At 40.6% G+C, this 22178-nt stretch overlaps 1 protein-coding gene across 1 annotated transcript in view; it reads right to left on the reverse strand.

Moving 5' to 3' along the window:
- Positions 1–5950: 5950 nt before the first annotated feature.
- The window catches only part of Myo1e (myosin IE), a 191099-nt gene continuing 174871 nt past the window's right edge, over positions 5951–22178 (reverse strand). The window contains exons 27-28 of the mRNA XM_046460896.2: positions 12608–12777; positions 5951–7036 (exon numbers count right to left, since the gene is read on the reverse strand). Coding sequence (XP_046316852.1) covers positions 6960–7036; positions 12608–12777 — 247 coding nt within the window. The 3' untranslated portion in view covers positions 5951–6959. The remainder of the gene's footprint in view (positions 7037–12607; positions 12778–22178) is intronic.

A 22178-nucleotide genomic window follows, 5' to 3' on the forward strand; every position in this document is an offset into this window, starting at 1 on the left:
CATTATGAATAGCATGTACATTATTGACTTCATGGGTTTGGGAAAGACCTTCCTACACTATTTACTCAAATGGAAAGAACTGAATTTGTTTTTATTTATTTATTTAATTTTTTAGTTGTAGACTAAAAAATGGACACAGTTTTTATTATCTTTATATGGTGCTGAGGATTGAACCCAGTGCCTCACACGTGCTAAGCAGGCGCTCTTCCAATGAGTCACAACCCCAAGCCCCTGAATTTTTTTTTCACAATACCTTTATTCCATTTATTTATTTTCATGTGGTGCTGAGGATTGAGTGGTAAGAGTGCTAGGCAAGCACTCTTACCACTGAGCTACAGCCCTGGCCCCTGAATTTGGTTTTGCTAAACACTAAATCACTTCTAAACTTTGATATGAATACATTGATTCATTAAAAAAATTAAAATGGGGTTAGCATGATAATTTCCTTTCTGGAAACTCCTCAATTGCTCTCTAATTCCTACATAGGAACAGCTGGCCCACTAAGGGTGATAGTCATAATGGATCTCTTTCTCAAAGGCATGGTTGGATACAGAGTCCTGGGAGGCCACAGGTAGAGGAAGAAAATGTGTCAGTGAGTCCTGTTAAAGTTAAAACTTGGAATGCATTTTCCTATTATGCTGCTTTATCTAACATATGGTTTAAATGTAAGGGTTTTTGTTTTGGGCGGGGGATATGTGTTTAATTACACACACACATACACACACACATTTTTTTTTTAATTGAACCCAGGGGGTGCTTAATCACCAAGGCACATCCCTAGCCTGTTTTTACATTTTATTAGAGACAGGGTCTCAATGAGTTGCTTAGAACCTTGCTAAGGTTCTTGCTGAGGCTGGCTTTGAACCCATAATCCTCCTGCCTCAGCTTCCTGAGTCACTGGGGTTACAGGCATGCACCACTGTGCCCTGCTTAACGTTTTTTAAGGGGGAATGAATCCTCAGTCTCCAACCACTACTTAAAAACAAAGAAAAATCATAAATGTGAAGTTCCTCAAGTGGTACATAGATGTAAATTGGTGTTTTTGACAGAAATATGTTAGTCAAATAAAATTGGGAAACATTGCAAATTTTGAAGATTCATACAGGCTCTGAACTTCACAATAAACTTTTTTAACTCAACACTTCCCTAGCCTAGGGTGCAGTGAAAGCTTCCTTTTGCCTCACAGCAAAACTGCAGTGTTGGTCAGGTCCTATGACCCAGCTGTGATGAATCCCCTTGGCCTTGGAGAATGGTTTCACTCCCCTTTCTTGAGCAGGCCAGTGCTGCCTGACTAGGATGCTTTTAACTATAGTTTTGAGCATTTAGAGGTGTGGAGTATCTTTATGTATTGAAATTGGAGGGTTTTATAGATAGCCTTGTTGAGGTAGTGAAACATGTGCCTAGAGGCACAGCCAGGTGGTCTGGGCAGGAGTTTGGGATGGAGTTATGGAGAGAAAGTATGTGGATTATATGTTAAGCTGTGTTCTGTGACATTGAGTAGTTTGTAAGTCATATTGATGCACATCCACGTTTCTCATTTGTTCTTGTGTGCATCTCTGCCTGGAAGGAGCAGTGACTATGAGAAGGCTATAACTTTGGTGCTCTGGGTAAGTGGCTTCCATAGCTCAGTGTTCATCTCTCAGCCCCACTTCAGTTGAGACCACATGACTACATACTGACTAGTAGAGCGTGAGTGGACACGATGTGTACAATTCCCAGGGAATGTCCTTTTAAAGGGAAAGGACTCTCATCATCATCTTTTCACATATGCTGGACTTGGTAATAGCAGCGAGTCAGGTTTGGGCAGATGGGCTGGCTACAGAATGTGATGTCGTTACTTGTGGCTAGTGATTTTTTGTGTGTGTGTTCAAAATTTTTTTTCTTAGTTTTAATTTTTTTTGAGAGAATTTTTTAATATTTATTTTTCAGTTTTCAGTGGACACAACATCTTTATTTTATTTTTATGTGGTGCTGAGGATCGAACCCAGTGCCCCAAGCATGCCAGGCAAGCGCGTTACCCCTTGAGCCACATCCCCAGCCCAAGTTTTAATTTTTAATATGGTAAATATTGATAGCTGCAACTAACAAAAGCCTAACTCTTTGGGGTCCTTAATGATATTGAAAATGTAAGAGGGTTCTTAGACCAAAGACTTTGAAGTTTGAACACCATGGCCACCCAAGGTGGGTGGCCATTGCTCATTGGGTTCTTGGTACTTTAGGCCTTTGGTTGGAGGGATCTGATGCATCTCCACCTGATGTTTGATATTGTTGTATCCTGGGGTTGTGTGTGCACATGGACACCCTGTACTTACACAGGATGGCAGTTTGTAGATGAGAGGTATGGATGGCCATTTGATCTCAGGGTAAGAGATTCCTGAACCAATTACTGAACTAGACTGAGCAAAATGGCAGGACTGACTAGATCAGAGACAATAGGAAACCTGTTAATGAATTAAAGACCCTAAAGGGAAAAAAAGCATTTTTCTGAAGACTTTTTAATTAGGGAAGCAGAAAAAAAAGGGGGGGGGGGAGGTTATCTGTCACTATCTTTCCAGTATCCTCCATATTAAATTTCTAAATATGTAGAAATAACTTCAAGAATAAACCAATTTTCTCCAAACTTTTCTTTTTAATCTTTCTAGAATTTCAGTCTCTCCATTTCAGGATCTAAGCTATCTTCATGTGTAAACGTGAATCCATTTGCCTATTCAAGCAAAATCAGTCAAGAGCCTTGAGCCTAGTACTAGGCAATGGCTACAGTGATGAGGGCTGCATCTGTCATCTCCTTGTATGTTCCTTTTTTCAGGTGTGTAGGGTATTAACTTGGTTCCTGTTTTGTTACCTAGAGCCTGAGAGTTCCCAGTTACACACAAATTTAAAACGCCAGTCAAAGGAAAACAAGGAAGGACCACCTTGGCACTTCTGCCTGCAAGAAAGCAGCCTGTGTGCTGTGCTAGTGGCTATTGGAAGTCCAGTCCCAATTCTTGTTCTATCTATCTACCTTCCTTCTACTTTCAGGGAGTCTGTGACTGTGAAGGTACTTTCTAAATACAGAGAGCACTAGTGTCAATAGGATTACCTTTCCTTAATTCATTACATCATGGCTGTATTTTCCTTTTTCCTAACTGGTCATAAAGTAGAACTGAAATACCCTATAAACATTGTCACTGTCATGGAATGATGTTTACTCCCTGTTCTTGAAGTAAATATAAGAGAATTAAACGTTAATCTTCTAAATCTAGATCCATCTCCCCACCCCCATAGTTAGCCCTTTATGATCTTGTCCCACGATCTTGAGAATCCTGAAATAGCATAAAGGGATGCTCAAACTCTTAATTTCCCAATAGCTTTACAATGATTATGACAACTGAATGGAGAATAGGTAGTGACTTGTCATTCTTGAAACCACTCTATTACTGATGGACATTACCTTGTTTCCAATTTTTCATTATTACTGCAATAAACATTGTACCAGTTTGCTAGGTTTATCTTTATAAAGTTTCACAAATTGGGTAGTTTAAACAAATGAAATTTATTGCTGTAAGTCCACAGGGTTGGTTCCTCCTGAGGGTTGAGAGAAGGATCTGCTCCAGGCCTTTCTCCCTGACTTGTAGACAATTGTCTTCTTTTAGCCCCTTATAATTATTATAAGTTATAATAACTTCATCTTAATTTTGTTACTTCTGCAAAGACCTTATTTTTAAATAAGGTCATATGCTAATGTACTGGGGTTGTTATAGTTTGGATCTTGAATTTTCCCCCAAGACCCATATGTTGAAAGCTTGGTCCCCAGCCTGTGATGCTTTCAGGAGGTGGTGGAATCTTTAGGAGGTGGAGCCTAGTGGAAAGAAGTTAGGTCATTGGGATGTGCCATTAAAGGGACTCCAGACTCTCCTGCTTTTTGCTTCCTGCCTGTCATGGAGTGGCTTCCTCTGCCAAGTGTTCCTCCCTTGATGTGCTGCCATGCCACATGCCCAAAGGTAATGGGGCCTAATAGCCATGGACCGAAGCCTCTGAAACCATGAGCCAACATAAACTTTACCTCTTTTTATATCAGGTATTTGTCAGTAGCAAAAGGCTAACACAGAAAATTGGCTCTGATAAATAGGGTCATTGCTATGACTATACTTGACAATATCATTCAGAATCCTTTGAAATTGGTTCATGAGAGGAGTTTGGAAAGGTTTGGAGCAGTGGGCTAGAGAAAACCTAGAATGCTCTAAGTGGAGCCTAATGGGCAATTTTGCTGAGGGCTTAGAAGACCAAAATGCTGATAGCAATGTGAAAAGTAATGGTGACAAAGAATTTGAAGACATTATGTCCATGCCCTGAGACTTTGTGGGAGGCCAGTTGAAAGGTGACAAATTAATTTATGTGGTGGAGAAAAATTTCAAGGCAGTGCACTATTCAGGCAGTGACATGGGTATTACTGGCTGCTTTTAATCAAGTTTATTGTGACAATCGGGAGCAAAGCAAAACAGTAGAAAAAAAATTGGAAAACTTGCAGTTTGGCTAGGAAAGGAGTCCTTTTAAAGGTGCTGCCAAGGAGGGTGCAGTTGCTGTTAAACAGAAGCCAAGCACTTTGCACTGGGGCGATAGGAAAGCTGTCTTTTTTTTTTTTTTAAAGAGAGAATTTTTTAATATTTATTTTTCAGTTTTCGGCGGACACAACATCTTCGTTTGTATGTGGTGCTGAGGATCGAACCCGGGCCGCATGCACACCAGGTGAGCATGCTACTGCTTGAGCCACATCCCCAGCCCTGGAAAGCTGTCTTGAAGATTTCTTAGGATTAGGCCACTCATTTCAAAGACTTGCAGGACTGTCTAGGAATTGTTTCCCTGGAATTTGATTCCCTGTGTGCACTCAGGTAAAGCACTCAGTTCCAACAGGTCCTAGTGGCAGATCATGGTGCCACCAGATCACGGTGCTGGTTTTGCAGGCATGTAGAACGGAAGACGTATGCACTCATGGAGGCTTCTGCCCATATTTCAAAGAAAAACCTCGTATGCCAGGCAGTGCAGGGCAGGGTCTGAGTTCCTGCAAGTAGCCTCACAGAGCCAAAGCAAAGCTGCAATCAATGGGACCCCTGAAAGGCAGAAATGCAGGAATGTGGAATGTCTACTAAAGGAAGGTGCCAGAAGTATGCAGAGCCCTCCCAAGAGAGCAGCCAGTGAGACACAGTGTAAGGCCATGGAGTGGGGCTGCCCAAGCTCTTGAAGCCCACATTCAGTTAGTGCCCTGAATACCAGACATGGAGCTACACGATATGATGTTTGCCCTGCTGGTTTCTGGTTTTGCTTTGGTCTAGTCCCTCCTTGCTATTTTCCTATTCTTCTCTTTTGAAATGGAAATGTCTACCCTGTGCCATTGCATCTCAAAAGTATGTAACTGATTTTAACAGGGGCTTAAAGCTAAAAATTTCTGCTTTGAGTCTCAGAGGAGACATTTGAGCAATACTGGAACAGTTAAGACTTTTGGGACTCTTGGGAATGGGCAGAATACTAGTTTGGAACTATAATATTGCCCAAAGGCCCATGTATTGAAGACTTGTGGTGCCATTAGATCATGGTGCTGATTCCCAGCTCATGGCACTCTCAGAAGGTGGGAGAGTCTTTGGGAGGCAGGGCTCAGTGGGAGAAGGCTGTGTCCTTGGGGGCAGGCCAATGAAGATGATATTGGGATCCTGGCATCTCCCATACTCTTTGCTTTCCAGCTGCTATGAGGTGAGCAGCTGGGCTCCAGCAGGTGCTTTGCCACAATGTGCTATGCTGCCACAGGACCAAAAGCAGTGGGCCAGTGGTTCAACTAATCATGGATTGAAATTGAGCCACAAAGTCTTTTCTCCTACGTTGATTATCTCAGGTATTTGTTACAGTAATGGAAAACCAACACTAGGGATTGGCTCCATCATCAATTTGAGCCCATGACAAACATGAAAAAACAAAGCAGTTCACTGATTCCTTTATTTATTTAGGAGGTAGGACGAGGGCTGCAGAGAGGGATCACAGGAAAATTACTTACAGTGAAAGGGTCAAGAAAGGTCTGCGGGGACCGACCTGGAAAGCAATGATACTGTTTTTGTAGTTGAAAAGGCATGTCTGAAAGTACCTGATGGGAGTTTTGTAATAAAGCCTACCTTTATGAATGAGTACAGTGGAATACTACTTAGTACATTCATACATGTTTCTACCATCTTGATATTTTTATATATACAGTATATGATCTGATTTATAAATGTACAGCTTGGGAAAAAAAGAGATCCTTCTTATAATAAGTACACCATTAAACATAATCAACATGGGCCAGCCACATTCCAATTGAAGACCTAGTGAAAGCAAGGCTGACAGCCCAGTGCCCAGCCCCTTTCCTGCCTTGCAGCCTGATGGCCCCAGCACAGGTAAATCAGTGACCCTCTGCTCCTGAGGGCTCAGAGTCCAACCTGCCCCTGGCATTTGCACAGTAAGTGCCTATTCACACCAAGCCCAAATTGCAGAGGGTGGGTCCTCCCTGAAGGAAAGTGGCAGAGAGGAATGTGTGTGTCAGGTATGGAAAACAGGAATGAAAGAAATGTGCTCTTCTACTAAAGGCACTTGTCAGTGGCCATCTATAGCCAATCTCTAGGCCTGGTGAGCAAGTGGAGTGCTTTTGGGTTGTGAAGCCAACAAGGTCTGAGTGGACCTCACTTGTCTTCCCACCAGGTTTAAATACAATAAATAAATCTTGGTGGTTGTTTTGCCCTCCTGGGTTCCTATGAATAGGCTACCTTTTAGGATAAATGGAGTAACACTCCCTGTCCCCAACCCAGACTTTTCAAGAGTCTTCCATGGGAAAGATGCCAGAATAGCTTCAGGTCTTGGAGAAGCAACTGCTCACTGTGGATCAGAAAGGGAGTCTCCAAATGTCCCCTCCCCTGTCTGTGCCTGGAGCTCCTCTGCTCCATGTGTCAGTCTCTGGTTCCTCAGATCTTGGTCACATAGTTGTTGGGAAACAAGCCCTGCTTGCCTCGTAGTCGACCTGTCCACCAGCCAGAAGGATCTGCAGGGGGAGAAAGAGGTGATTCAAATGACTTCATCCATACTCTTTTCACTTCTTTGTTTTGTGTTATTATGAAAAAGTTTGTTGTGAAAAGTGACCCTCTCCGCCATGGCAGATACAGAAATGTACCACTCAGATGCCCTTTGAAGAAAGAACCTTCAGCAGGGATATGAGGACAGCTTCAACTGTTAGTTCCCATAAGATCCATCCTAGCCAAACCTGCCCAGGGCAGCTGGGAGACTTTGTCAGGTCATGGTGTCCAGCTTCCTCCCCCTTTTCTTTCACAGGTATTACCACTCCTAAACCTATCTCAGAATCTGGAGAACCAGGTCTGTGATGATCTTTCATACACTTGATTTCCCATCTTTATTCCAACCCTGTTATGGTTTGGATCTAAAATGCTCATGTGTTAAAGATCCCCAAGGTAGCATGTTCAGAAGTAAGACATGTGGAAGGTGATGGGATCATGGGGTTCTAATCTCATCAATAGATTAATTCATAATTTAAAGGGCTATTGGGAGGTTATTTTTAATTTTGAGACAGGGCTTTGCCAAGTTGCCTAGGCTGGTTTTGAAACTGTGATCTTCCTGCCCTAGCCTGTAGCTGGGATTAAAGGTGTGCACCACTGTCTGGCCTGATGAACATTTAAGGAGGTGGGGCCTAGTTAGAATAAGTAGGTCACTAGGGGTGTGCACTTGAAGGTTGTATCTTGTCCTGGCCTCCCTCTCCCCCGCCCCCTCCCTTTCTGGGTGCCATAAGATGAGTAGTTTGGTGCCACCATGTGCTCCCCATCACGATAGTCGGCCTCATCACAAGCCCACAGCAATAGGGCCAAGCAATGATGAACTAAAACCTCTGAAACCAAAATAAATCTTTCCTCCTTCAGGTTGTTTTCTCAGGTTTTTTGGTTTTTTTTTTTTTTTTTGTCACAGTGACAGGAAGCTGACTAACAGTCCCTTTACCAGAAATAATTTGGTATATATTCTTTCAGACCTTTTTCCATGTGGTTATAAATATGAACAAATCCATTTAAAACAGAAAACAGACCAATTAATACCTATTTATCTAGAACTTCAAAACTTAACAGACATAATCTTTCCATATCTGTACTTAATTTTTTAACAGCTGCATTATATACCAATATTTACATATAACAATTCCCTTATTGAAGGACATTTCTTCCCAATTTTTCATTATTAATACAATCATTGTCCATACATCTATTTTTTTTGTATCAGGGATTGTGGATTTTTGGTACCAGGGATTGAACCCTTGGGCACTTAACCACAGAGCCACATAGCCCCAGCCCTTTTTTTATATTTTATTAAAGACAGGGTCTCATTGAGTTGCTTAGGATCTCACTGAGTTGGTTATGTCTTCACTATATTGCTGAGGCTGGCTTTGAAGTTGCAATCCTCCTGCCTCAGCCTCCTGAGCCGCTGAGATTACAGTGCCACTGTGCCCAGCCATATGTCTATTTTTATGTCCACATGTAAGTAGTTCTGTAGGATAGATTTCTGGGTCAAAGAGCACAGACTTCCTATTATATTTTTTATTATTTTTTTAGTTGAATATAGACAGAATATATTTCATTTATTTTTACGTGGTGCTGAGGATTGAACCCAGTGCCTCACCCATGCAAGGCGAGCACTCTACTTCTGAGTCATAACCCCAGCCCTAGTATCTTTATTTTGAAAAAATTATTTTTCGTACTTTCAAGAGGACAATCAGTGAAAACAGATATTCAAATCCCTTCTCTGAGGGGAAAATATATTACCTATTTCTTGTACTTCATGTAAGTCATCATTTAAAAAATTACCCCTTTTGTACACAAATGATAGCATACTGTATGTTCTGCACTTTTAAAAACCTTAACAATATATAGTAACAATTATTTCATATCCATGAACAAAGAGCTCCTGAGGAAAAGAGATAGCTAAGTGGTAAATAAAAGCAGCTTCTGTATTCTCTTCTATAGCTGATAATGTTCCACTGTTCATTATGGTCTGTCTGGTTTTCTGTTGCTTGTTGAGCTTTCTTGAAAATTGCAAACATCCCTCTTTTTCTTATGGTGCTGGGGATGGAACCCTGGACCTTGTGTATGCTAGGCAAGGGCTCAACCACTAAGCCACACCACCAGTCACCTATGTTTTTATACTGTTTTTATATTTAAATAGTTGAATCAACAGATCTGTTATAGAATGTTTTTATATAATTTTTGGGACATCCTTTTTTTTAATAACTTTTAACTTTATTTATTTATTTTATGTAGTGATGAGGATTGAACCCAATGCCTCATGCTTGCTAAGCAAGCTCTCTACCACTGAGCCACAATCCCAGCCCAGGGAAATCCTTTTTTTTACACTGATATTAATAAAACAATACCATACTTTCTGGACTTTTCTTCTCTCTCTTTTTTTAAGTATTGGGGATTGAACCTGGGGGGTGGGGTGGGTACTCTACCACTGAGCTACATCCCCAACCTTTTTTATTTTTTTAGACAAGTCTTGCTAAGTTACCCAGGGTGGCCTCAAAATTGCAATACTCCTGTCTCAGTTTCCCAAGTAGCTAGAATTATAGGCATGTGCCTAATACTTATCTACTTATATTTGAAATTCATCTTGGTATAGGGAATGAAGAATAAATCTAAAGTAGTTAATTGATGGGGAATTAAAATTTTGGTAATTATTATTTAAAAATTTTTTTTTTAGTTGTAGATGGACACAGTTATATTTGTTTATTTATTTGTTTTTATGTGGTGCTGAGGATTGAACCCAGGGCCTCACAGCTGCAAGGCAAGTGCTCTACCACTGAGCTTTAGCCCCAACCTCAAGAATTTGGTAAATATTGCCAAATTTCTTCTAAAAAAAGATACGTATGTATTTCTCCTACTGTTACTAAGAAGGGTATCTATTTTTTTGGTGTGTGTGTCATACTGGGGATTAAACCCAGGGCCTCACACATGCTAGGCAGGTGCTTTACCACTGAGCTATATCCCCAGACCCCTATTTTCTTGATTAACTGTAAACATGAGAGTTTATATTCTTACTGCACTCCACAGTTATAAAAATGAGCTTTCAGTAACTCCTTTGGTAGCAAAACTTGACCTGGACCGATATGGATGTGTTCACAATGTCTCTTCCCACTGAGTGTGGATATTTGTTTCAGTTTAGTTTGACCCACAGGGTTGTTATATAATGTATAGCACATATGTCGTTATTAACTCTCTTAACATCTTCCGTTTTGTCTGGGTTGGGGAAATGTGGACTGTCTCATATTTTAATCTTTGCTGATGTTGTAGGTGAAATGTTGAATCTGCATTTCACTCATGATCTGTGAGGCTCTGTTGTCTGCTGCCTTAAAGGCTATGTCCATGTTTGGAATGGATTATTTGGCTACGCACATTGAGATGCTACTTATATGTTTAAGATGTTTTTTCTGGTCTGCCAAATATTTTACTTTGCTCATGGTGCTTTTCACATATAGAAGGTTGCAAGTGAGCTTTATGAGGTTAACTTCTGCATGGTTTTGTGTTTTATGTCTTGCATGAAAGCTTTTCCCATCCAAAGATTAATGTTCTAGGTTTTCTTCCATGACTTTGATAATTTTATCATATATTTTTAGATTTTTAACTCAATCTGATGCTTATTTTGTGTATGAGGTAGAGATATAACTTCATTTTTCTCTTCAAAATGTAAAGCAATTATCTATTCTTTCCCCTCTGTTTAAAATGCTGCATTTATCATATACTAAATACCTATGTATGTGTGATCTGTGTCTAGACTCTATTTCATTTAATTAGATGTCTATCTGTACACTCATACCATAAGTTACAGTGATAACTAATAGCATATTTTGAAAACTTCTAGGACTATACATTGTATATACAAATATATAATTGTTTTAATTATAACCAATATGTGTTATTTCAGTAGAAATTGGAAAATATTGAGAAATGAAAGTAATACTTTTAAGTTGAACACTTAAGAAGACTGTATTTAACACTTTGTATAGCATTCATATATACACACGAGTATATTTTCACACACATACATATGAGACTATAGTCCAGTTTATAACCTGTTTCCTTTTTCTAATGAACATTTGTCATGTCAATAAATAGTGTACTTCTATATTATCTTTAGTAAAAGAAAAAATGTATCAACATTCACTGACTGAATATAGCAGCTTATTTAATCAATATCCTTACTGGATTAGATTTTTTTCAACAGTTTTGCTAAACAAGCCTGGTGATAAAAATTTCGTCTGTGTTTAAGAATTCATTTCAGCTGGACATAGTGGCACATGCCTGTAATCCCAGAGCCTTGAGAGGTTGAGGCAGTAGGATCCGAGTACAAAGCCAGCCTCAACAATTTGGCAAGGCCTTAAGCAACTTGGTGAGATCCTGTCTCAAAAAATAAAGGGTTGGAGATGTGGCTTAGTGGTTAAGCGTCCCTGGATTCAATTCCTGGTACCAAAAAGAAAAAAGTTTGTTTCAACCCTGATATCTTTGAGGAGGACACTAAAAAGCCTGTAGACAACTAGAACAATAACACTCAGAGGCCATTTTGAGGGAAACTGTCCAGAGTCCATAATTCTCCTTATAATGATCTCATGTGATGAGGGAACCTGTTAAAATTCCTGGAACTATCCTGAAAGTTAAATTTGCCCCAAACTACTGTCCACTCAGTTTGTGCTGGCTCTGTTTATAAACCATGAATGGCTCCTCACTGTCTTCACAAGTTCTCTGAAGCCTGATATTCAGGACCTTCTATCCTCAGGCCATTTCTACCATCTTCTCATCTCTATGACATCTCTTTGGGGATTCTGTATCATGGTCAAGGATCAACTTGCTTTAATCTGCTTTTTCTGGTCTTCATGAGTTTTCTGTCTCTGTCCTAAGAGAACTCTTCCTATCCTTCACCACAAACTGTCCTTCATAGGGACTCTTCTGACAACTTAAGTCAGTTATCTTTGGTTTTTATGTTTTCATAAACACTTATCTTCGCTCCCAAGTTAAGAAAGCCCTCAGCCAAGCCCAGGGACCTCTTTGACAATGGACACTCTAGGCTGCTTCTCTGGCTTCTATTCTATCTACCTTCACTATCAGGAAACTTGAGGTTTCGGTTGGGTAGACCTCCACCTATTTTCTAGGGCCATTCCTTGCAGGACTAAGCCACTCAGGGTACAGTCTTTGTCTTGCTACTGAACTTGATAGAGGGATGGGCAACTGACTAATTTGGTCCAATCAGACTGAAATTTAGGATTTTTGTCCAGTGGTTAAGAAGTTTCAGAGGTAAGGCAGATTTCATACATGGCCTGCAATTCTGCTTCCTTTTTGCCACCACAAACAAAAAAAAAGGCTTGAGAAGGGAGTACATACAAAGAAGAGGGCAGAACTAAATGAAGCATTAAAAAGAAAAGGAAGCTGGCATCTTGAACAAATAGCCTCAGGCCTGACCTGCCTCTACACATTTCAGTCAGAGAAGCCCATAAATTCCCTTCATGTTTAGACTAGTCATATAGCAAAGAAACTGCATATTCTTTGGGTACAGCCAGTCATGCACTTACCTTCTTTGATAATATCAATAATGTCATTGGCATTAAAGCTGAGTTCGTCTGTGTCCTGAGCATCATAGGCATACAAAGCCTTGCACTGTGGCACCTGGGGCTTGGGCTTGGGCTGAGGCTTTGGTCTGCCACCTGCTGGTGGAGGCCGACTGGTCGTCTGTCTGCGGACACTGTGGAGAGAGTGGAAGAAGATGAGAGATGGGAACCAACAGGGGCAGCAGTATATATGGTGGTTTGCAGCATGGGTGGAAATTGTCTTTTTCAAGTTTAAACCTACTTCCATCCTTAGAAGCTATATGGCCCAGAGCGCACTCCCTGAACTTTCTCCAAGAATAAAAATACCCTCTCTGACATAGCTCTTTATAAACATTAGCTGCTGTTATTATCATGTCCTCAGCATAGAAAGAAATGTGGAAAAGACATCTAAACATTTAAATAATGAAGTCACATATCTATTCCTTCTTCCCCAACTTTGGAAACATAACATTTTCCAGTGCCACAGAAGCATGTGGGTACTTCTTTTTAACTGCATTCCCTTCCAGAATTAACTCTACATTTTCTATCAGTAATTCTCCTGCTTGTCTTTACTGTTTTACCACACATGCAAATATCCTTGAACAATATCCTGTCTGCTGTTTTTGTGGCTGTATAAAAGGAATCATTGTATGTTTTTCAGATGTGCCCTGTTGAATGTAGTTGTAGTTCACTCACCTTTGCTGCTTTACACTATCAATTGCATGAACATGCCACAACTTACTCATCCAGTCTTGTGCTGAAGGTCATTTGGAATAGTTCCAGTTTTCACTATTATGAATAAATATTTCTGTGAATATTCTCATATAGGAGTATATCCAATTTCTTAATATCAGCATTAGTGATGTTTGGGACTGGATAATTCTTTGTTGTGTGGGGTATGTGTGTGCATGCACTTTCTTTGCACTGAAGGGGGTTTAGCAGCATCCCTGGCCTCTTCCCTGACCTCTACCTACGGGATGCCAGGACCAATCCCCCATAATGGTTGTCAAAAATATGTCCAGTGTTTTAACACTAACCAAGATCCTTGAGCTTTGAATTTCTTCTTTATCTATACACTGTGCTATTCAAGTCACCATTCATAGTGTCCCAAGGCATGTAACTATAACTTGTTCCATTTTAGCGATCTCTTTAAACTTGTATCTGAAACAATAAATGTTTATAAAAAGCATTTTTGATAGGGAAACAAGAATCATCCCCCCCACTTGGCTTAAAAACAAATCAGGGTAAAGCCTATATATTCACTTGCTATAAAAGAAACTTAAAATTTCTTCTAAAAAGTGTTGAGTAGAAACTCAAAGTCTGGGAATGGCTCTTAGGTCTGTCATGTCTGTTAATACCTACATAACAGGAGGAGGGAGGAAAAGGGTCTTTCCAGCCCTTAAATTCTGAAATGAATATCACATTCAGTTTTGGGCTGGCTCTTGAAGGCCACAGCACAATGTCCTTGCTAAAGTCCTGTACTGACAGATGTTCATTGGGAGAGAGGGGACTGACTGGCAGCCCTAGCAGGGGTGGGGCTCCTTAGATGGTTCTTTCCATACCCTGAGTAGGAAGGAACAAATCCTGAAGCTATTCTGGCTCCATTTCTCTCAGGCCAACATACACAAAGCACTTTTCTCTGATGGCAGAGGAAAGGCATCTTATAAATCATTAGCATGACTTCACTTCCTACCTAGTGTCCATTGGAAATCCCCATTCTCTGTTCGAGAAGTGCTGGCGGCTCTGAAAGTTGGCCAAGCAGGCAGGCTTTTGATGAAGCACCCTATATATTGGGGATGTGTCAGCATTTGGTTAATAAGAGCCATTAGCCTGGATATCAGAAGTCATCTGACTTCCCAGCAGCAAGGAATGCAAGGGAGTGGGCTGTGCACCAGAACACCCCTGGGGCGGGGGAGGAAGCTTGCAGCTCAGCAGTAGAGCATAGTTGGAAGTGCATACGCTCAACGCACACATACATGTTTTTGTATACACCTGTTGTCCTCAGAGAGATATGTGGCCTCTTGTATGTCAGCGGGGGAATGAGTTGGTGTAGATAACAGAGGCCTCTGGAGTTCAATAGTGTTAGAACTTAGGTATAGTTGCCTACTGGGGGAGGGAGTGAGACTATTTAGAGGGAAGATAAAATGAGTGAATCCCTGAGAGAAGACTATCTACATGGGCATCCATGTGGCATCACTACCACCAATCCCTGCTCTGTCTGCCTCCTGCTCTGACCAAGTCCTCTCTCTTCTTCCTCCTTCATGTCTTTTCTGCCAGATAATTCCTTTCTGAGACTTAAGTATCACCTTAAATCTGACCATCACCTTAGCTCAGTTTTAATTAGTTCACTCCATCTCCCCCTGAAAATCTTTCTAACAGCTTCTCTCTGCTCTTAGGAAAAAGACCAAAACCCTTTATGGCACCTACAAAGTCTCTGCCAGGTATGTCCCCAGCTCACATCCCAGCTGCACATTGTGCCACACTGGTGCCTTCCTACATTTCTTCATTAGCCCCAGCTGAGGGTAGAACTCCTTGTCTCCACACCCCTAGCTTGCATCCTATTTACCTTGAAAGGCAATATTTCATGCCCAAGATCAGGAACAAACAAGGATGTCAGTGATTACCATTCCTGTTCAGTACCATACTAGAAACTCTGGCCAGGGCTTTTAGGCACAAAAATTAAAAGGCATCCAGACTGGGAAAATAGTGGAAATACCTTTACTTGCAGATGAGATTATCTTGCATGGAAACAATTTTAAGGAATAAACTAAAAAACTATTAGAATAAGTGAATTATTAAGATGCTAGATTTTTTTATACAATATAAAATCCACATATAAAACTCAGCTATATCTCTATGCACAGCAAGAAATCCAAAAATGAAATTGAGAAAACAATCCCACATCAAAAAAGAACACTTAGAAATAAATTTAACAACAGTACGATTCTATTTATGTGAAATGTCCATAACAGGCTAGTCTAGATTGATAGAAAATAGACTAGTAACTGCATAGGGCTGGGGTAGTGGATATGGGAATGGTGTTTTGGGGGTGTGATGAAAATGTTTTTAAGTTAACTTATGATGATGTTTGCACAACTCTGAATATACTGAAAAAATGTTGAACTATACATTTTAAACAGGTTAATTTTGTGGTATATAAATGATATCTGAATGAAGTTTTTTTTTTTTTTTTTTTTTTAAAAGTAAATAGGGGAGGTTTGCACAATTCTCCAAATGTACTGAAAACTGTTGAACTGAACATTTTAAATGGGTTCATTTTATGGTATATAAATCACATCTCACATGAAGTTGCTTTTTTAAAAAAAGTAAATAGAATGGGCCTCTTTGGGTTGTGCAATGCATCATTAAGCCCTGTAGTGTCCCTGCTGGCTTGTATGTCAGGCAGCTGCTGGGGAGTGTCCTAGGCACAGGTCAGAGTGAAGGTGGGGAGGATCATTCAAACACCTGACTGCCCAAAGCCCCTGCATGAACTTTGATCCCAAGGCATCACTTGGCCACTTCCTCAGGATAAATGGCTATTGGTCAAAGTGGAAAAGTATTATCTGGAATTGGGGTTCCTGTGTAGACCCATGGAAACAGCTGGTTTGATTGTTCTAGGCCCCAAACAAATGCTACCGTGCTGGAAACACAAGGCCATTAAGCTCTTGATTGAATGGAGTTCACAGCACTTTACAGCTGGAGATGGGAAAGATCAGGACAGTTTTGAGACAAGGTGTTTTCTGGGTAGCAGAGGGTAAACAGATTTGGAGAAGGAGTGGATGGGTGGGTGGAGGTGGAGAAGAGCTCTGCCTGTTGCATTAATGGCTACTTTAAGGCAACACTGAGGTCAGCCTGGTCTGGCTCTTCCCTGTAACTAAGAAGAGATGCAAAGTGCTCCAAGAGGATAGCACGTTCCCAAAGTGATCTAGAGTCAGAGCATGAATCTCCTTCCCATGACCGTCGTGCCTCATTCTCACACCTGTCTGCACTCTTATGAGTGTCAGTACATGGGATGTCTCCCGGGTCTTAGCTGTCTGAAGTACAGGCAAACTTGCCTTAGCTGGGCTTGCTCTGCAGCAGGCATTTTCATAGATGCTCCTTCATTTAACTCTCATGACACTCCTGTGAAATAACTAATGGAGGTTCTTGGGATTACACAGGTCAATGCAGTAGGATATGCATAAGACTCCTTGAGCTCCAGCCACATTGACTGCTCTGGCTCACAGATCTGGTCAGGCTCCCATGGCCTGTCCCCCAAGCCCCAAGCAGCATGGCCAATTCCTGCTCAGGCCCCAGAGCTCATTTCCATCACCACTTTCTCACATCCAGACAAATGCCTTACCATTTCTGCTCATAGCCCATGTGTCCTTCAGAGTAGGGGTCTGACTAAATAGTGACTTGTGTAACTATGAGGCTAACTCCCTGAGAAGACAGTATGCACCATGGGACAGGGCCTGAAACTTTCTGTGCTCACCACTGTGGTCCCCAGCCCTGGGAACACAGTGTGGCTCAAACTATAGGCTCTGATAGGGTGACAGAGTAAAGCAGGAGGGGGACATTGACTACCAGTCAGTGTGCCAAGTTTGAGGCCTGGCTCTACCATGGGCTGGCACATGTTCTAGTCACTTCACCTCTTTCAGGGCTTAGGGTCTCCATCTGTAAAACATGAGACAATTCAAGCAATGGTCCCAATCCTTTTTCTAATTCTAACAAAACTTTACAGAGAGCGTTCTACTGTAAGATGTATACAGGAAGTCTGCTGATGAAGCAGTGACAGTCCACAGTTCACCAAGCTGGAAACCTCCAAATTCTAGTGTAGGACACAGTCCACCAGAATAGCCATTTTCCCAGCTCTGTTAGGCCCCAACAGTCTCAAAAACCCAATTCCCTTTCTGTCACTAGGTGGCGATCCTGTGTAATTAATAATGAGACAAAATGACTTTCAGCAAACTGCAAAAAAAATGATTTATGAGAACTTTTAGGCATCAGGGGTTTCAACTCCCAGCCAAGGAGACTGGCTAACCTAGTGAAGAGGGATTATATACCTTCTTACACAGCAAACAAAACCCTTATGCCCACTGAGTTGGAATGAGCTCAGGCCAGCTTGTGAGAGTCTATTGTTTAAACTTTCAGGAATTTTGTGAAGTAGTTGTTAAACAAGGTCATTATTAAAAGTTAAATCATATGAACTTACAATAGAATATGTTGTATTAGAAGGGCAATAAATACTTATGACTCATCCCTTCCTAAATATTTTACTTCTCTCTATGCTCTTCAAGTTATTCATGTCTATGATTGATGTGTGCTAGAAATACCATGTAATGGTGTGCGACTGCCTATCATTTCCCAACTCTGCTCAGTGGTAGCCATGCTGGGTAGCTTGAAGTTGGCCATGTGTTAGTATTTAACCACAGAGACTGGTAAATGTTACAACTCAGGCCCTTTTTATCCTGAGTTTCCATTGTTTGTCAGCAAACTACTGTTTTCATGGTATCCTTCCAATAACCCACATTCATTCTGGTCTAAAAATTTTTTGCCTACATTTGTACTAGCTATGCAGGATTTAGATAATCTTGACATCTCTGGTATTTTGTGATATTTGAATTTCTAATAAACCTCACAGGATTAAAAACTGTGCTATAAAAACAATTCTTTCATTGGGATAATGGGGGTTGCATCAAGAATTTCAGACTAATAATTTCAAACAATTATTAATCCTGTTGACATTTCAAATATAAAGGTTTATATATTTGTGTGTGTGCATATATATATATATATATATATATATATGCACACACGCATACATGTTAGTATATAGTTATAAAACTATATATCACTGAGCAAATGTTTCATTATATGTCATTTTTTGTACAACAAAATTTACTTTTCCTAGTACTTGAGCCATCATTTCAGAGCAATTTGTACACTTTCTATTCTTACCCATTAACATAAACACATGAAGGAGCAGAACTATAGCAGTTTTTTTTTTTTTTTTTTTTGTAGCAGGTTCTTTTTTTTCCTGAGGTGGCATTAGATCTCAAATATAATCACCTTACAATCCATAGGGTAAATAATGTTTCCTGATGAAAGAAGCATATTACATCTGGTTTGCTTCATGAAAATTTGCACTATAAGTTACATGCTCTATTAGTGACTGGCGAAGACCAGGGAATGCCTTTGGGCCAAGATGTTAGGATGCCAGCTGACACAAGGTTTCTTGGACACTTGTCAAATCTCACAATAGGCCAAGGCCCACCAAAAAAACAAAACCTTAAATGATGTCAAATTTCTCCAAATTGAGGGCTACTTGTCTGCCCTGGTCATATTGCTCATTTCCCATGGGATGTGGGTTGTTATGGTTATTGGAGCTAAGTCCTAATTTAGTTGGAATAGTACAGAGCAAAAAAGAAGTTTGTGACTTTTATTTAAGTTGTCCAAATAGAGTTCTAGTGTCTAGTGACTGTTGCAATGTGACCAGACAACTCTGCTCGGCTGTTGGTCTGTGCCATAGACAGCAGCACAGACCAACAGACCAATATTCTTGTGGATGTGCTGGGGAAAAGGGCTCTCCCTGTCTTGGTTTCCTGTGGCTGCCCATTTCCCCCATTAAAGCAAGCAATGTCTTTTTTAAAAATTTATTTTTTAGTTATAGGTGGACACAATATCTTTATTTTACTTTTATGTGGTGCTGAGGATCAAACCCAGGGCCTCATGCATGGTAGGCGAGTGCTCTCTGCCTCTGAGCCACAACCCAGCCCAAGGCAAGCAATATCTAAAGCACAGACCTTCAGAGTCCAAAACTTATGTAGGCCAGAAATTTGGTGTTTTTGTTTTGTTTTTCCTCCTCCTGCTTTTTGGAGTGCTGGGCATAGAATCCAAGGCCTTGCACATGCTAAGCAAGTGCTCTACCAGAGCAAAATCTCCAGCCCTTGGGTTCTTGAGGACAAAGCCTCTAAGCCAGGGAATACCCACTTCTCAATTCTGACAGAATATTAAAATTTCCCCTTAAGACAGATGAATAATGATAATGAAACAAATGCAAAAGAATTTTCTGGCTTGGGTTGTTCCATAGTGGTAGAGCACATGCCCAGCATGTGTGAAATCCTGGGTTCAATTCACAGTATCTCAAAAAGCTGAAAACAAAACCAAATTCAAGTTGCATTGTGATTTACAGTATACAAAGCCTTTATTTATTTATTGACTTTAACTCAGGGGGACTGGGCCACTGAGCCACATCCCCAGCCCAATTTTGTTATTTTATTTAGAGACAGGGTCTCACTGAGTTGTTTAGTGCCTCGCTTTTGCTGAGACTAACTCTGAACTCATGATCCTCCTGCCTCAGCCTCCCAAGCCACTGGGATTATAGATATGTGTATCATGCCTGGCCTTTATTTACTCTTTAAGAGAACCCTGAGGAGTAAGTTTTTAAATTATTATCTTATTATTATTTCTACTGCATGTGAGCATACTAAGGCATAGGATGATTAAGTAACTAAATGACAAGCATCAGATACCACACAGAAGGCACATGGGAAGTTGGCTCAGTGTCTGAGTGCTTGCCTAGCATGCACAGGGTCCTGAGTTCAAGCACAACAAACAAACTAACACAAAACCTCAATAAATAATCTGATGAATGAAACAAAAAGGAAAAAAATGGGACCAGACTCATACCCAGTTCTTGCTATTATCCTTACTGTCTGCATTCCCCCATGCTATCCTTTGTGACCTTCCAAGAAGGTCCCAGGCTCCTATGAGAGTGCGCCTTGTCTCTGCCAGGGAGAGCTGGAATTAGGCTTTCAAATATCACCTCTTTGTTGTGCAAATGTGAAATATATGTCTTGAAATACCAAGACGGAAAATAATGGCATTTTACTTCTGGCTCTTAAAATATGCTCTGTTCCAAAAGGTTGAATCTATAAACATTACTGGAAATGTGGGAATGGATGCCAGGAATTCCTGAACTCCATGTCTGCCTGGGCCAGGTTAAGTCTGCTGCTCCTATAGATTACTGGTTGAGAAATATTGCTATTGGATGTTAGTTGGAAATTTTTAGCACTTTGAAAATATGACTCCATTAGGAGAGTCTTGATGAGAGTCATACAGGCAGCATTTAAATATTTCTATTGACCCCAGCTTTGTGGTGTGGCCAGAAGCCCTAGCCTGAGCACTTACATTATTTGTCTGTTTCCCCAACTTGAGTTGGATCAATCTCTGGAGTATATGAAATTTACTGAAGTTGTCCTCTCATGAAACAGACCACAGGATTAAAAAGGGGAATAGACATTTCCAGTCTGAGTTTTAATGCTTCCAATAATGATTATGCACGTTAGGAGGAAAAGTTGCAAAGCATTCCTGAAAGTGTGCCTAAGAAGACAGAGCAAAGATGGAGGAGCAGGCTTTTACCTGGCTGTTGCCTCGCCTCTTCCCTTTTAGAATCAGAAAAAATCTTTAACCTGAATCAGACTTTTCAGAAGCTATGCTAAGGGATAATGATTCCCTCTGCATATATCTCAGTGTTTTTTGAAGAATGATGATAACAACAAAGACAACAATGGCTACATGTGAGTAAGTATTGCAATACAAGGGTACAGAATGCAGCTGGGATGGAAATTAATTTAGTGAAGTCTTCATGGTCTCTCCAAAAACAACTGACTGAACAACAACAACAAAAAAGATACTTTCCTGAATTAATCTTAGGTGTTAATTACATCATTTGATTTTATCCATATTACTTGATCAAAAAGAAGTGATTGCATATGCTAAATATGTCTATAACGAAAAGTACATTGAGGGAAGGAGAGAGGAAAGATAAACATAGGGTGTGAAAGCCCAGGAAAGAAAAACTATAGCAGTCTTATTTATGAATTGATAAATTCAAGATGACTGTTTAGAATTTTGATATAAATAGGAAAACTCATGTATCTGAGGGTAAAGGGACAAAGCTCAGGATACCAAACTTCCCATGTGCTCCAATAACCTCCCATGGAATAAATGTAATTAGTGTTTTCTTGGCAAAGAGTAGAAGCTGTTAAATTTAGGTAACCACAAGGCTCCTGAAATGCCATGTCTGCAGTCCCTGGCAACATCAGACACTCTTAATTTTCACATTTATATGTTTTAGAAAATAAATATTAAGACAGAACTCAGCCTTTGACCGAGTTCCTATTTTCTAAGGAATGTCTGCATGGCAGACTGAAGTGTATAAAGAGGAGGCTGGCTAGGATTCTTGTAGCTATTGGACTTAGCATGCTTAATAATAGAGTTTTCCACACAACAGTCAAGAAAATGGAAGTGCCTAGTGGATGAAGGTGTCCTCTCCGTCCAGCCTCTCATAGCCAGTCTCCAAGATAGCACTGCCTGTGCCTGGTCTTTAGGCCTGGAGGTGGTAAAGGGCAAGAGAAGACTAAAACAGGGAACCACACAGCCGAGGACTGGAAGGGAGCAGCCTCAGTTAAGACACAATGTTCCTAAATTGCCTACTTTTGGCTGACAGATGCTCCCAGCTGGCCCATGTGCAAGCCTGTAACTTGCAAAGCAGGCTGAAAAGATGGTCTTA

This window comes from Marmota monax, unplaced genomic scaffold (genome assembly GCF_021218885.2).
Source record: "Marmota monax isolate L192 unplaced genomic scaffold, Marmota_monax_Labrador192_F-V1.1 WCK01_AAM20220418_F8-fsc00001, whole genome shotgun sequence".
NCBI classification, from domain to species: domain Eukaryota; kingdom Metazoa; phylum Chordata; class Mammalia; order Rodentia; family Sciuridae; genus Marmota; species Marmota monax.